Source organism: Apodemus sylvaticus, chromosome 6 (assembly GCF_947179515.1).
Source record: "Apodemus sylvaticus chromosome 6, mApoSyl1.1, whole genome shotgun sequence".
Lineage (NCBI taxonomy): Eukaryota > Metazoa > Chordata > Mammalia > Rodentia > Muridae > Apodemus > Apodemus sylvaticus.
This window is the reverse complement of record NC_067477.1, coordinates 17,801,481-17,817,759: the sequence shown is the minus strand read 5'-3', so window position 1 is coordinate 17,817,759 and position 16,279 is coordinate 17,801,481. Positions and strand designations below refer to the sequence as shown.

General features: G+C 50.6%; 1 protein-coding gene, 1 long non-coding RNA gene and 1 other non-coding gene across 3 annotated transcripts; 1 reads left to right on the top strand and 2 right to left on the bottom strand.

Moving 5' to 3' along the window:
* Window positions 1–4,738: 4,738 nt before the first annotated feature.
* On the bottom strand, window positions 4,739–6,647 carry LOC127686977 (uncharacterized). The gene is made up of 2 exons (XR_007978305.1): window positions 6,046–6,647; window positions 4,739–4,965 (listed from the first exon to the last, which is right to left on the bottom strand). It is a non-coding gene; the product is annotated as an uncharacterized LOC127686977 (long non-coding RNA).
* Window positions 5,133–5,405, bottom strand: LOC127688195 (small Cajal body-specific RNA 13). The gene has a single exon (XR_007978605.1). It is a non-coding gene; the product is annotated as a small Cajal body-specific RNA 13 (non-coding RNA).
* A 90-nt stretch (window positions 6,648–6,737) lies between the features above and the next one.
* Window positions 6,738–15,626, top strand: Glrx5 (glutaredoxin 5). The gene is made up of 2 exons (XM_052185141.1): window positions 6,738–7,089; window positions 15,060–15,626. The coding sequence occupies exons 1-2, from the start codon at window positions 6,807–6,809 to the stop codon at window positions 15,233–15,235; spliced, it is 459 nt and encodes a 152-aa protein (XP_052041101.1). The 5' UTR covers window positions 6,738–6,806; the 3' UTR covers window positions 15,236–15,626.
* Window positions 15,627–16,279: the final 653 nt, after the last annotated feature.

Sequence of the window (16,279 nt, the reverse complement as noted above, 5' to 3'; positions counted from 1 at the left end):
CCCCCCCAATGAAGACTCTTAATTTTTTTTTCCCACAAGCAACAATTTCCTCAAGAGAATTCTTATTAAAGATAGGAGCAATACCGCACACGTTTACTGGTAGAGCTCAGGAGGCTGAGGCAGGAAGATTACAATGAGTTACAGGCCAGTTCCACAGCACGGGCAGGAGAGACCGACAGGATTGTATCGGCTTCCCTAGACACTCTAGCACGTGTATGAATTATCTCAGGGCTGCAGCTGTGTAATGTGAAGACAGATGTGCGGATGGATGGGAGGGTCAGGGTAGAACTAACTCACACAATCGGGGCTTCACAAGAAAGTCACAGGAAGTGCTCGGGCAGTGGTGGCCCACGCCTGTAATCCCAGCACTCTGGGAGGCATTGGCAGGCAGATTTCTGAGTTCGGGGCCAGCCTGGTCTACAGGGTGAGTTCCAGGACAGCCAGGACTACACAGAGAAACCCTGTCTCGAAAAAAAAAAAAAAACAAATCCAAAAACAACAACAATAACAAAAAACAAAAAACAAAAACAACCAAACAAAAAGAACTCACAGGAAGGCTGGGCTCAGACCACCTAGGGAAGAAGGTACCCACTCACAGGTGCTAACTTTGCCACGAGGTAATAAAAGTGCCCTTAGCAAAACCAAACCAAACCAAACCAAACAAACAAAAAACCCTCCCTCTCTGCATTTTTGAAAGCAGAATAGTTTGTTTGTTTAAATTCAAATCCTCTGGAATTTTGTATCCTACCAAGTTACACTTTCAAAAGTACAGCATTTAGAATTAACAAGTGTTATTTTTCCGGGTAAACAGGCAGAAAAAGAACCAGTTTTAAAGATCCATTTCCTAATCTTCTTCTGGAAAGGAGAATGAAAAGTTACATATCCCCAAATCTAACCCAGACCCGCCCAGGCAGAAACCCTGGAGTAACTTCTTTCTTGGTGAGGGGAGTCCTGTGTGCAGTGAACTCTCATGATAGTGATATTGTTTGGAAAACATGAAATTATCCAGCCTCAAAGGTTTGGGAAATGCTGAGTGAAATTCTGACTCAGCAGGAGTCAGAGACTGTCACTCCTCAGAAGAAAACAGGCTTCCTAAGTGTTCCTGTGGCAGAGCTATCAGAGGGACCCTTGGCCCCGTGACACTGACTGGCTCCTTGCTTTGTGGTCTAGACACCTCCTCACAAGTCTGAGAGGTAATGAGTGACAGAAACGATCTGCTGCTAAAAGCCACACCCAGCCCAGGCAGCAAAACAGCAGCTCACACTAGACAGGCAGTTGTGTGTGTGTGTGGGGGGGGGAGAATTTGGGGAGTCAGCTTACTTCTTCCCCATGTGGGACCTGGTGGTGGAACTCGGGTCACCAAGGTTGATTGCAGGCCCTTTTGCTTATTTAATTCTTGTACCACTGAATTCATATAGAGAGAGTTTAATGTATTTTAATAGCAAATGTATAGAAACAGCACAGAGGACAGATCACAATTTGTACTTGCATACAAGACAGCTCAGGAGGTAAAGTGAGTGGATGGAATCTACTGGATGATAAAAATGCTACAAATACTATTTAGTTTCTGTCAAAACATACTTATGTTTTAAAAATCCAAATGCTGGCATTGTCCAGAAAAATCTAACAGGTTCATTTATAATTGCTATAAAGTTGAATTGTTGAAAATGTGGTCACTGAAACATTGTATTTGCATTAATATTTTACATCTTGCATTTATATTAAAATTTCACACCCAAATGAACATGGAGAAGTTGCCAAGACTTGATTCTGTCCCCTGTGTTTCCCCTTTCAATCATATACTTGGGTACCTTTGACCCCATGGGAAAAGTATCTGACATCCAGAACTACTGATAATGGAAGAAGGAAAAAATATTATTTAGAGAATAAAATGTTTCCCCTCATGGTTGGCTCTTAAGCCCATTCTCCACGTGTGCAGCTGGCTATCTTTTGGCAGAAGTGTTACATGTTTGGCCTGGATAGCACACAGGCTGGGATCGTCACAAAGGTCAACCAGATAGGCCTCGCTTGCCTCCTGCACAGCACCAGTATCTGCACTCTGGAAGCACAGATCTGTTTTGAAGTCCTGAGCAATTTCTCTCACCAGACGCTGAAAGGGGAGCTTGTGAATCAGAAATTCAGTTCAGCTGACTTCAGTTGAAGTCTGATTTCAGAGTGCCTGCCACAGCACCGGGTCTATAACGATGGTTTCCTCACCCTCCGGTAGAGGGCGCACGCCTGCGAGCGGCTTTTGTAGCCAGTTGTTTCCTGTGTGCTTTACCACCGCTGGATTTGCGGCAGTGGGCTTTTTGCGAGCATCCTTACCTCCTTACTTACCCCCTTCCCCTTCCCTTGAGCTGGGGCTCGGCAAGCGAGAGGCAGAGCTGGCGTTAGAGGGCGGCGGTGGCCGCAAACACCCCGCTTAACCACCTTCACAGGAAAGCTTTCCGTTTGCACTTGGTGTACAGAAAGTTTCTCAATAAAACAAAGTCCGACAGTTGGACAACTTTAAGACACTGAGGCTGGGTGCGGTGGTTCACGGGGTAAGTGGCCCCAGCATTGTGGACGCTGGAATGGTGCTGCTGAGAGGACAGACACTGCCACACCTCGATCCTAGGCTCCCTGTAAGGTTCAGACGGATTTGTGTACACAAAGCTGTTTGGAGAACAAAATTCACAATACTTATCACGGGACAAAAATCACACCATGGCAACTGCTCGGGAAGAGGGAAAAACAGCAGACCAGGCCACCTCACAACTCCACACCACTCGGACCAGTCCAGCTCTTCACAATATATACCTTCTCTGTGGTCCATCCTAGGCTGACCTAATCCAGTTGCAGCACACCATCTATCTCCACACAATCACTCCTGGCTCTGACAAAGCGGAGAACCTGTGCCAGCCAGAATCCTCTGATGGAGGAAATAGGTTATTCATAACTAAGATCAGTTAAGTATTTATAAAAGCCAGGGTTTCAGGGCTTGGCCGCACACACCTGTAATCCCCAGCATTCGGGACGCTAAGGCAGGAGGATCCAATTTTAGGCCTGACTAGGCTCTAATGGCAAGGCTATCTCAAGAAATGTAACAAAAATTAAACCATAACCGAGCTGGAAAATAAAATATAAACCAGTTGTGGTGGAGACAAAGGAAGTCAAAATTCCAAAGGTGTTGCTACTTCTTGGGAAGGATGGCTCTGCCTGGGTTTCCACACGTCTTTTAGGTGTTGGCTGGACATCAGGTTAATGGCAGGGCTGAGGTGATGCTGTTAGGTGTCTTACAGGGGTGGGTCAGGCTGCAGCTGCTCAGTTTGTGGTCTTTCCTGGAGGCTCCACCCCTGTAGCCCAGAGAGCCACTTAGGGCAGTCTGCTAGGGCAGCACCTTTAAAGCTCGGACAGCAGGGCCAGGCCCGCCCCTTGGTGTATGAGGACACCCAAACAGTTTGGAGTTTTTGCCCATAGTGTACCAGTGTTTTGCCTGCATGTGCGTGTAATGCATATATGCATATGTACAGTGCCCACAGAGGTTGCCTGAGATCAGTTACAGAAAGTTGTGACCTACAAGGTGGGTGCTAGGAATTGAACTCAGGACCTCTAGAAGAGCAGCCAGTGCTCTTAACCACCGCGCCATCTCTCCAGCTCCACTTCACCGCTTCTAAAAGCTGGTTTCTGAAAAGAAAACCAGGTGGTGGCACTAGGTGTGACAGAAGGAAAGGGGGCGGGGGCTGGAGCCCACTCAGCTCCACAGTCTGCACCCTGGCTGGCCCGGGACTGATACAGAAGGCTCAATCACCTTCTCACTGGAGTCATGGTGCTTTGGAGTGGAAGCAAAGCCTTGTCTGACCACAGGGAAGGAGAGACACCGTGAAATGCCTGAGTCACATATTGCCAAGGTGAAATTTTGTGATTCAGTTACGTTGTTTTACCCAAATTCAAGGACCCTTGAAAGCAAATCCCCCTTCTGCTTCCCCACTGAGGACACACACCACAGGATACACAAGATGTCCACTAAGATAGCCTTATTAAATTATGTATCCTTGGTTGGACTGGAACTATGCAGACCGAGCTGGCCTTGAACTCAGGCTCAGATGCCTATACCTCCCAGGTGCTGGGATCAAAGGCAAGAGCCACTACAACCAGCCAGAGGTGCTGAATTTCTGGAAATCGGATTTGGCAATCTTCCTACCCAGTTAACTTTAATGTTACATGACAGGTGCATTAGGTATCTGACAACTTAAAGAGAGAACCCTTTCCTAGGCCAACTAACTGTACATGAAGTCAGTACGACAGCCTCCTTGTTACCTCAACAGGATTCCCAACCACCGTGAAAACTCTTCAGCGTGTGGCTGTCTATGAGGATGTTTCCAGAAGAGTTTGAGTAGGGAGGAGGAGCCGCCGACCCCTGTAGGATGGGGACCTGGAGCTGGGTGGCAGCACTCATCTCTCTGCATCAACCGTGGATGCCATGCGACCGGCCGCCTCTAGCTCCTGCCATGTGTTCATGCCACGACGTCTACACCCGCAAGCTGGGAGACAGAGGAAATAAACCCGTACTCCCTTAAGCCATTTTTTGGCCAGGAATTTTGTTACCACTAATAGTTAGCAACATGCTATTTGTCACGGCTGCTCTGCGTCCAGGTCACCCAGAGCAGCCTGCAAACTCTTTCCTTTCACCCAGCGAGCACCAAAGCCAATCAGACGGTTTAGACTAGACAAGACACATGGCTTCCCCGGAAGCAAGTTGCCAGTATTTATTTATTTATTTATTTATTTATTTATTTATTTATTTATTTATTTAAAGTAAAACTACTTACAGCAGTGTAACCATTAAAAAAAAAAAAGCTCCCGGATGCTGGGGGCGACTAAACTGACTCTGCCATTAAGGACACAATGCTTGACTTTCCGAGCAGCTGTTTCACTTCCGTGTTTCTTGGGAACATCTTTGTATGGTGCCTGGAATCAAAGGGTCTGCGAAATCACAAGATTTTAGTTTGGGACTTGGCATTAGAGAAAAGGACAAGAATCAACACAAATAACAAGGAATCTGCTAGACAGTTCCCATCTGCCTTCAATTTCTGCGGCTCGGGTTTCCCGCCGAGCCACGACTTAGCAGACTCCACGGCCCACGCTTGAAGTTTTGTAGCAGTACTTAGTGTCCAACAGAAACCACTCCGTCTGCTAAACAATATCTTGACTGCAAAGCTTCTCTGACTGTTGGTGGATCGACAATGACACGGCACAGCCATTATCACCGTGGCAACAGTCCCAGGACCTATCAGAGGAAAATTGCACATGGGACCGCTGGCTCTCGAGCAGGCATGCCTCAGCTTCCTCAGGGTATGCTTTCTCTGCAAGTCTGGTGTGCCCGAGGGTACCACCAACCCAGCGCAGGGCCAAGACTACAGATTAGACAGTACGTCACTGAGGCCTTCTGGCCAGGATCTGGACCCACGTGTTACCAGTGGGAGCACCGATCACGTTGGTCCGGGGCTCTGTTCTGGGGGGAAGTCCATGTCAAGCAATATATAAAATGGAGAGAGCAGAGCAAACTCTTCTGCACCACCCCAGGAGATGTGCAAGCAAGCATTCCACCCTGGGGCCATCATCACCTGCACCGGGATTCACTGAGAGAACACTTTCTTGTGGTGTGCGTGTGCTGGGGGTGGAACTCAGGACTTCGCTTACACTAGGAAAGCGACCTACTACTGAGCTATATCCTCATACTTTTGTTTTCCCTCTTTAAAAGGCCTTGCTGTATGGCCCGGGCTTATTGCTTATTTAGAACTCTTGAGTTCAACAGATCCTCTTGCCTCAGCCTCTTAAGAGGGAAGGCACTTTGCAGACAACGGCCACAGGGCCCAGCAAACCAGTAATTTCCTAATTCTTTCAATAAACCTTCCTGACCCCAGGAACAAGCGGTTATACGGCCAGAAGGGTCACCGAGACCCCAAAGCCAGCCGCCCCACGGCTAGAGCATTTTACACGTTTCTACGAGAAGAACAACATTCTAGAGGCCGGGGAGATGGCTCAGCGTGTCAAGAGACTTACCCTGCAAGCCAGAGTTCCATCACTGGACCCTTATAAAAGGCGGAAGTAGAGCCCTGACTGTACAAAGTTGTCTTCTGACTTCTGCTCACACGCTGTGGCAGGTGCATGCGCGCAGACCATACATACAGAATTATATTTTTAAGCTAAAAAACATCATTCTAGAGGAAGAATCCCAGGTGAGGCAGCAGGACACGGCGTGGCTGCCCACGTACATGGCGGGTCCGAGGCTGGAGCCCTGGGCAGGCCAGGGCACGCCAGGTTCGCGGCTCACTTCAGCTGGGGAAACGCGGAGACCCACCACCTCTCTGGCGCCCGCCATCGCAGGACTACCGGCCGCGTTACCGTAGCAATCAGCCGCCGCGAGCGGAACCGGAAGTTGCGTCTAGATGTGACTCCTTCCCGGCGTGCCCCGGGCGGCAGAAGCCCCGCCTTGCGCCTGCCCTATCATCCTGGGGTATCCGGACAGGCCTCGAACGCCCGCAGGAGGAAAGCCGCCCTCCTATAGTCACGCCTCTTGATGCCCTTCACTGATGGACGTCCAATTTGTCCAATCAACAAGCAAAGCGGTCGGCTACTCTCACTAGCAAGCCTGTAGGGACGCAGCTGATGTAAGTGATGTGATTGGTGAAATTGAGCCCGTATTGTCCAATCACGAGACTCATCACAGAGCCTATCCAATGAGAACCTGCGGTGGGCCGGCCGGACACCACGGGCACTGTAAGCCCTGGAGTGGCCGCAGAGACGGTGGACAGCGAGCGGGGATGAGCGCGTCCCTGAGCCGGGCGGCGGCGGCTCTGCTGCGCTGGGGGCGCGTCGCGGGTGGCGGAGGCCTGCCCGGAGCCGGCGTGCGGGCGGCGAGCTCGGGCAGCCAGGCGGAGCAGCTAGACGCGCTGGTGAAGAAGGACAAGGTGGTGGTGTTCCTCAAGGGAACGCCCGAGCAGCCCCAGTGCGGCTTCAGCAACGCCGTGGTGCAGATCCTTCGGCTGCACGGTGTCCGCGACTATGCGGCCTACAACGTACTGGATGACCCGGAGCTGAGGCAAGGTCAGCCCCGTGGGATCCGGCCGGCGAGGGTGCGGTGAACTTGAGCAGATCCCGAGGAGCAAGGGCCCTCCCTGGTTTTGTTAGCCACATGGGTGGAGGGTTCGCCTGGGCCCACCTCGGGGTGAGATGTTTCTGGTTGCATAGGAGGGAGGTGGTCAGCATCGTGATCCCTCTGAACAGGTCGACTGGGGAGTGGCTGGCTGAGAGGGGGACTCACAGGGAGTACTCTGGGGACACTCTGAGGGCTTGGGAGCCAGCAGCCTACTTGCTAGGTTGGGGACTGATGGTGCGTATGGAGGGAGGAGGTTTCAGGCTTGCCTGTGTGTGCCTAACGAGATCAGAGGTTGACCAATAATGTTTAAGGCCCCGAGGGTCAGGGACTGTCTTCTTGCTGGAGAGAGGGTTTTACACCATAGTCTAGTTGGACTCATGTTGGGAAAGACACGAACTTTGGTTTTTAGGTACCGTAGCACCAAAGAACAATGTGTCAGGTCTAGGGCATGGTAGAGACTCAGCGGGAAGAGGAAGCCACTAAGCCTTCTGACCCCCCGACCAGATTAACAAACGGTGGCCAGGTTGGGCCCAAAGGGCAGAGAACAGAACAGCCAGCCCTGTAGCTTTTCACTGGCCCCGAGGCTAAGAGACTGCGTCCTGACGTCTAGTTGAAATCCTTTAGACAAGGTTCCAGGCACCTTTCTCGCGGTCCTCTGCTTGCTCTGAGTGGGGAAGAGAAAGGCCAGGGATTTGGTCCTGATCCTTGGCGAGAATTGGTCAAGGTGGGCCGAGTAATGGGGACAGCTGCCCGCTCCCCATTCCCTGCTCCTCCTTCCGTGGAATCTGGGGATCCCTGTATTCAAGTCGTCCCCCCATCTTACTGATCTAGTGCTCTGGTTTGATCACTGTGCTGAAAGGAGACTTTTCTATGTTGGAACGGAGTATGCAACGTTTGAAATTACTGATTATCGTTGTTCGTCGAATGGTTGTTCTTCTTGATGAGGCTGGGGCTGTGGAGAGCAGCTTTGGCTTGGAATCGTCTGTGGTGGGTCTACAGCACAGCCTACGGCTGTTCCTTCTCAGTAAAATGAAGATTATGACACCGGACCTGGCAGAGTCCACGAGGAAACAAGAGATAATAAAAATTATAGCTGGACATAGTAACTCACTTCGGTAATCCCAGCTCTTTGCAGGCAGAGGCAGGGGGAAATCACCAATTCAAAGCCAAACTGCATTGCATTGTGGGAATTCTCCCATTCCCTTCTGTACTGTATTGTATATAGTTATCCATCCTCTCTGGCACAGAAGGCACCCACTAAGTGGCAGCAACTTTATTATTAAATTTGATGGCTTTCAAAGTACTTTTCTTCATGTAGTTATGTGGCTGACCCCACACTTGTTCCCTGTGATAGTATTGATGGGCTGAGGTCTGCAGTACAGCAGAGAGAGGGAGGCGAGTTCATGAATGCTACCAGGAATGATGGTGAACCATGCCTTGTCCTCTGAACCCTGTGTTTTCCTCTTCAGCTAACATTTGGCTGCTTGTGAGACTCTGGGGTTATCTGGCTCAGGGCACGCTGCAGCATTGGGTCAGAGGTGGCTCCTTGCAGGGAAAGATAAGCAGCCACTCTGTGGCCTCTGAGCTGGGACCTACCTGCGGTTGCCCTGCAAGCGTGACTCTTAGCAGACAGCTTCGTTGTGGGTGTCTTGCTTAATATGGGGTCTGAATTTCTGCTCCCCTGTTGAGGGTAACTGGAGGTTAGATAGAGCGGGTACAACCAGTGCTCTGTCGTCCACCTCACATGCCTGGCTCCTCATCATTAGATGCTCAAAGGACAGAAGAAAACTCTTGATTTTTTTATTTTTTTTTAATTCCGTTTTTCGAGACAGGGTTTCTCTGTATAGCCCTGGCTGTCCTGGAACTCACTCTAATAAACCAGGCAGGCCTCGAACTCAGAAATCTGCCTGCCGCTGCCTTCCAAGTGCTGGGATTACAGGAGTGCGCCACCACCGCCCAGCTTGATTTTTTTTCTTGTTGATAATTTGTTGTAACTCAGTTTTAATTTTTTTTCTTTTTACTAACTCACTGTATAGATCAGGCTGGCCCAGAACTTGAATTGTTCCTCCTATTGCTCAAGTGCTGGAGTTAGAGGTGTGAGCTGTGGTGCCCAGCCACACCCCGTACGTTTCTTGACTGCTGATTCCATCAGTTTCTTAGTTTCATTACTTAGTGTGTTCTCCAAATAATTAAACACGTGCCTCCTGTAGCTTAGCAAAATGAAGGTTAGTGGAAGGGCTGACAGTCGGACCAGGCAGGGTGATGAGAGTCTCTGTCCCCACCCCACCCCCGGGATCCTTTGCTAGCCAGTCTAAGCCTTTCAAGAGGTCTTTGTCTACACCCAAGTTTGCCAAAGGGCAGGCATGCAGGCGGGCAGGCGGGCAGGCAGCTCCTGCTCAGGTTGGCAGACGAGGAGGGCCCTCTCACCTGTCCTACTGAAGCGTGTGGCCGCTGTGCCAGCCGTTGGTCCTTTGCCCTTGTGTCAGAGTTTTCAAAGGGCTCCAGTTCTCACACCAGGACGTGTGGTGCGGGGAAGCCTTCCAGGCCTCACCTTTATCACCTAGGGTTGGTTCACACAGGAGCGACACAGGCCACAGCCACGGGGCTCCTGAGGAACCCAGGGCCCAGGGCTGCCTTGTGGTACCTTGGGTAAGCTTGTGGCTGCTGGCACTGGGAGATCCTGCCTGTCCGCACTTAGCATCTCACCCTGGGAGGGCAGGGGCCTGGCTTGCCACAGTAGCCTGTGCTACTGGGAATGCCTGAAGCTGGGTAGGCTTTCTGTGACTGTTACTGTGCTAAGGTGAGGCTGGTGTTGTTCACAGGCACAGCACAGACCACTCTGATAGTCCCATGCCCAGCTCTGTGTGTTCTGCAAAACAGGAGCAGCGTCTGCCAGGGTAGGGACCGAGTGTTTGAATGCATAACCCCTGTGTTTTCTTGTCCTTATAACTTGTAAACTTTTGAAGCATGTGCCTGTGTGACATTGCCATATGTATGTACGTTATGTAGCACAAACAGAGCTCTTTCCCTTCTCCCAGAGAGACAGTCTGAGGTGCAGAGAGCTTCCTCTGAGGGCCAGGCGGGCTGTGGGCTCCTGGGTCGTTATTGCTCCTGTTGCTCTGTTGTTGGAGGCTGAAAGGAGACTTGGATGCAGTATAACCAGTGAGCAAGCTGAATTCAATAAAACTTTATTCACAAAGGCAGGAAGAGGTTTAGCCCAAGGCCAGCTTGCCCTCTCCACCAGGTCTAGAGGGTCCCACATAGGATAAGGTGTGTGTGTATGTGTGTATGTGTGAAGTGTCTATGACAACATGGCTTGAGTTGGGAGCGGACTTGACAAGATGAGACCCTGGTCTGTTAGGATCCTGGATTAGCAAATGGTAGTTAGCGACACACGGTAAAACTACACTGTGCAGCCGGGCTGTGGTGGCTCACGCCTGTAACCCCAGCACTTGGGAGGCAGAGGCAGGCGGATTTCTGAGTTTGAGGCCAGCCTGGTCTACAGAATGAGTTCCAGGACAGCCAGGGCTACACAGAGAAACCCTGTCTCGAAAAAACCAAATCTAAAAAAAAACAAAAACAAAAAAAACTACACTGTGCTAAAACAAACAAGATCCTGGTTTAGTTGATGTGGCTACATACCAGAAGCACGTTTGGTCAAGAGAAAGAGGCAAGGAGAACCGACGGCCCAGTAAATACTGTGTGTGCTGAGGTCAGAGTGTGGTCAGGCCTGTGTACTGTACGTGTGTGTGCAGTGAGCAGGTATCGGTCGGCGGGACAAGCTGTCCTGAGGGTCATGGGTTCAGAGGCTGGCTTTAGACTGTAGAAACCTAGATGCTGTCCTGGATCCACCACATGCTAATAACTCTGTGACTTTGGGTCACATTTACCCTCTCAGTACCCTAACTTGATCTGTGAAATGGAGATAATTATATCATGTGTCTGTATTGGTTAAGTAGGATTATTTATGGAAAATACGGAGTATGGAGTGCTATAGCCCGGAGCTCTGCAACTGCTACTTTCTCCTCACTGCGTGGAATACCCTGCGTGTTCCATTCCTGTGTTCTTCCCTCACCGCGTGGAATAGCCTGCGTGTTCCAGTCCTGTGTTCTTCCCTCACCGCGTGGAATACCCTGCGTGTTCCAGTCCTGTGTTCTTCCCTCACCGTGTGAAATACCCTGCGTGTTCCATTCCTGTGTTCTTCCCTCACCACGTGGAATACCTGCGTGTTCCAGTCCTGTGTTCTTCCCTCACCGCGTGGAATACCCTGCGTGTTCCATTCCTGTGTTCTTCCCTCACCACGTGGAATACCTGCGTGTTCCATTCCTGTGTTCTTCCCTCACTGCGTGGAATACCCTGCGTGTTCCAGTCCTGTGTTCTTCCCTCACCGCGTGGAATACCCTGCGTGTTCCATTCCTATGTTCTTCCCTCACCACGTGGAATACCTGCGTGTTCCATTCCTGTGTTCTTCCCTCACCGCGTGGAATACCCTGCGTGTTCCAGTCCTGTGTTCTTCCCGATGCTTGCTGTTCCCTGTGTTGCTCAGAAAAGCACTTCCGTGACACACGGGCAGAAGACCCTTGATGGGGTGGGTACACACACATCTATAATCCATACCCATTGAGCCTGGCACTTCTAGAGGAAGCGAGTCATTTCAGCAGTTACATACCATTTCATCTCCTCAGTAAACCCACGAGGCAGCCAAGGAAACTGAGACTGGGGGATTTTGTCACCTCTCTGAGGCTGCATCTAGATGCGAGAACCGACTCTGCTGGTCTGCGTGCCCCAGCCTTGTTTGCTCTGTTTCCAACCTTTGCTGTCCTTTCTTGAGGCTCTGCGGTTTCCATGCTGAGATCCCACCCCCCTCCAAGATGGGAGAAATGAAGGAAATGTAACCCTAGAATGTGACACACCTAGGCCAAGATCACAGAGCCTGCTGCGGTACTCTGGGAATTAGTTCACACCAAAATTCTACTGTGAATGTCATCTGAGGACCAGAAAACTATGCTTAAGTGTTTCACTGTAGAAACTGTAATGTTTGGGGGGGGGCACAGGCATGGGTGTGGGTGCCCGTGTGTGTGAGCACCAGCGGTGCATGGGCACAAGCGCCGGAGGTCACTCTACCCAGTCTTCTGAGTCAGGGTCTCTTTCTGAACCTGGAGCCAGACTGGCTGGCCAGCAAACCCCGGGGTCTCTCCCAGCTCTGCTTCCAGAGCTGAGGTTTCTGCATGTGCTGCTGTGCCCAGCTGTTTGTCATGGGCTCTGGGGGCTCACACCCAAGTCTTCATGCATGCAGGGCTCCCACTGTGGGAGCACAGCCATCACCCTTGACTGGAAGTAATGTCTGCTTGGGGTGTTTTGTTTTGTTTTCTTGTTCTTTGTTTTTTGTTTTTGATGTTGTTCTGTGAACCTTCCTAGCTCAAGTTAGGGCAGCTTCGTCAGCACTTGGTCTTGAATTGATCACTGTCTAGACTGGTTCTCTAATTTTCAAGGGTTCCTACCTCACTGTCGCCAAGGAGTGCAGTCTTGAACACTAAGCGAGAAGTAAATAAGCCATGTTTCCACAATCCCAATGGTTCACTAAGTGTTTACGGTGTGGAGTTTCGTCATAAAGAACTTCACTCCCTAGGAAGTCAGCTGTAACCTATGGCTGGAGTTCTGGACTAACCTGGGCTAAAACAAAAACAAAATTAAAAAGCTCCCAGCAAGCAGCAGTAACAGCACCAAAAGCAATCCCAGTGACTGTCAGCCTGCGCCCTGAGGACTGCCAGGAAGCCACCCTGTGTCCTTGAGGCAGAGGTCTTTAAATGTCAGCCGTGAGGCCAGACCGTGGGCAGGGTGGAACTGTGACAGGGTCTGGTCTGGTCTGAGAGCCACTTGTTGGCAGCTAGGTGATGGGTGTTCTGGTGCAGTCGCAGGCCTCGGTAGCAGAGCCTCACGTGTGGGACCAGGGCTTGGGTGGAGTGAGGCGCTACTGTGTGTCCTGCCTTTCCTGCGTCATCCACCAGGACTTCCTGCCATGATGGACTGTGTCTGAGGGCACCGTAAGCCCAAGCACACCGTGTCCCTTGGATGGAAAACAGTTCATTGTAAAACATGGCACTGTTTAGAGTGAGTGTGGTTTGGGGCAGGCCTCGGGCAGCAGGTGCTTTTTCATTTTGCTATGTTTCAAAGCCGTGGGCCCTAAGCAAACACAGTCTTAGTGAGCCTTCTGTGGAGGAAGGCAGGGTTGTGAAACAGAGACCACATGCAGTCTGCAGGTCAGGAGACTCAAGGAGTCACATGTAGTCTGCAGGTCAGGAGACTCGGGGAGCCTGTGTTTACCCGGGCCTTCATTCCCACGCCTGCCTCCACCGTGAAGGCAAAAGGCTGACTCACAGACTGTTTATATTTGAGGGCCAAGTTTAAGGAGCAAACAAAAACCAAATCTGCACGACCCGCGCTGCGCACCGAGTAGTTGCTCACAGTTCTGCGGACCCCACTGCAGTGTGGTGGGAGCCTTGGGTTCCAGGTAGTTCAGTGTGCCAGATGCTGCGTGCTGCGAAGACCAGCAGGGCTTGCCCTCTGCTGTAGCCTCCCTGCTTCCTGAGAGGGCCACCCTGTGAGGTCAAGGCCCGCCTTAGCCCTGGCTTTCCAAGTGTGGGCCACCACACCCAGCCTGTGGCCATTTCTCAGTGTTTGCTGTCTGGAGAAGCAAGATAAAAGCTGTAACCCGGTGTCCCTCCAGCTCTGTCATTTACTGCAACTCAGTGCTTTGTAGAGAAAGATGGCAACTTTAAAAAGAAAGTATGCTGTCTCTTGAGACCCTTGTGACGTAACTCAAATTTGTTAATTATATTTAGAAAACAAATATCGAATGATATGGTAGTAAGAGCAAGTCTTGTGCTTTAGTTTGTCTACATAAAAAGCTCACCATGTGGCTGGGGTTTAGATTTGGGTACTGGTGTGTGGTGTTTGATTTGGGTACTGGTGTGTGGTGTTTGATTTGGGTACTGGTGTGTGGTGTTTGATTTGGGTACTGTTGTGTGGTGTTAGAGTTGGGTACTGTTGTGTGGTTTTGGAAGCACCTACTCACTTGGTATATTGATTTGTGTGCTCATTTTTGCCTCTTAAAAACATCCGCCTATAGTACCTATGCCATTGTTAATTTGTTTGTTACTGAACTGAACTGAACTGAACTGACTTGTACTCACACTGGCCAATTTTTTTTTTACTGTTAGGCTGTGTTCCAAGCTCTTCACAGCACGTATGGGCACACACATGCCCACGCACACACACATATAGAAGCATCTAATACTAATCACCACAGGCTACATATTTATGTTCTTATCAGGTTCTGCAGAGCCCATTCAAGGAGCTGAGACCCGGGGTTAATAGTCTGTCCCACAGACCAGAGTTCTTTGTGCCTCTTCTCAGTAACCCTCAAGGGCAGATTGCATTCAGCGTCTTGAGTGCCAGTCAGTGCTCAGTGGTGGCCCTCACCACTCAGAGCTGCAGGGAGCAGGCAGAGGTGGGGTCAACCAGGCAGCCAGTGAGTCTAGGGTGGATTTCATGGCACATTTAGAAATGAAGCTGTGACATTTCTTCCCTGAAAACATGACCTGTGTGGATAATTATAGCTTTGCCTGTCTCACGTGTCTTGGTTAGACATTGTCATCCCTGGCGTGACAGTCCCTTGGCTGATGTGTCTATTTTACCAGGAGCCTTACTAGATTCTCACGAAAATCTCAGGGGCTAAAGGTTAAAAAAGAACTGAGGGCCCTGCTCATCAGAGCGCTGTCCATTTGGCTCCGAAACACATCGTTGTCCAGGAGGGGGAGGGGCTGGATTTCCGCCAGGAGTCCTGGATGTGCTGTTTGTGGTGGAAGGGTCCCTTGCTTCTGATCATTTCAATGACGCATCTTCCATCTCTCCACAGGTATTAAAGACTATTCCAACTGGCCAACCATCCCGCAAGTGTACCTCAACGGCGAGTTTGTGGGGGGCTGTGACATCCTCCTGCAGATGCACCAGAATGGGGACCTAGTGGAGGAACTGAGAAAGCTGGGGATCCGCTCTGCCCTGACTGACGACAAGAACCAGGACTCCAAGTGAGGGCTCCGGTCCTCGCGGGCACAGCGTCCTCTCCATCCTCCGGGCGGAAAAGCCTTACTGCGTGGTGGTGTCCTGTTGCTGTGCCGCCTGCCCTGGGCCTCCTGGCTTGCAGTCGGGCAGGTGCTTTTACTTTAGTCTTTGGCTCAGAATCCCCTCTGGTGAACTTAGAACCACTGCACTGTAAATCAATGGCGTGACCCTGTGTGGCTGTAACCCTAATCTGTTCTTACGCTGACATCATTCTCTGCCGGCTTCGGGAGTCAGTCCTGATCTTGTGGTTTGGGTTGTAGGCCCCTGATGTTTTTGTAACTTCCTCTCTAAGGGAAATGATGGACAGAGAAGAAAATGTGGTGGCTACTGTTGTTTTTTTTAAATAGATTGCCAACACAGACGTGTGTGTGTGTGTTTGTGTTTGTGTGTGTGTGTGTGTGTGTAGTTAAACCTAGCAAGTACAGGTCCACAGGACGTGAAGAACTAGAAAATGCTTTCTTTGTTATTTTCTTCTATCCTCCCTTCTCTGCCACCCTCTGCGTCTCACCCTGACCTCTCTCCCCCTGCCCTCCTCTTTCTTCCTGTGCAGCCCAGGCTGGCATTGGCCCGCCGTGCAGCCAAAGACGGACTTGACCTTCAGATCCTCTAGGCTCCACGTCCAAGGGCTGAGATGTCAGCCATCGCCACCATGGTGCTAAGAGCAGGGTCCAGGGCAGTGTCCGTGCCAGGCAAACACTGTCACCTGAGGCACAGCCCAGGGCCTACCCTTGTCCTCTCAGTTTGAGTAATTAACTAACAATAACTCTCACTCACCATTAGGCTGCTCTGAAGTTCCTTTAGCACTAGGGAGTGCTGTGCAGTGTGTCCCTAAGCCAGGAGTAGTGCTGTGCTGGAGGAATGGCCCCTCTGGGGGAGGGGAGCATCAGCTGGCCTTTGAAGCATTCTCTCTCTCCCTTTCTCTCTCAAGATTTATTTATTTTATGTATATGAGTACACTGTAGCTGTAAGTTTTCAGCTATCATGAGGTTACTGGGGAATTGAACTCAGGACCTC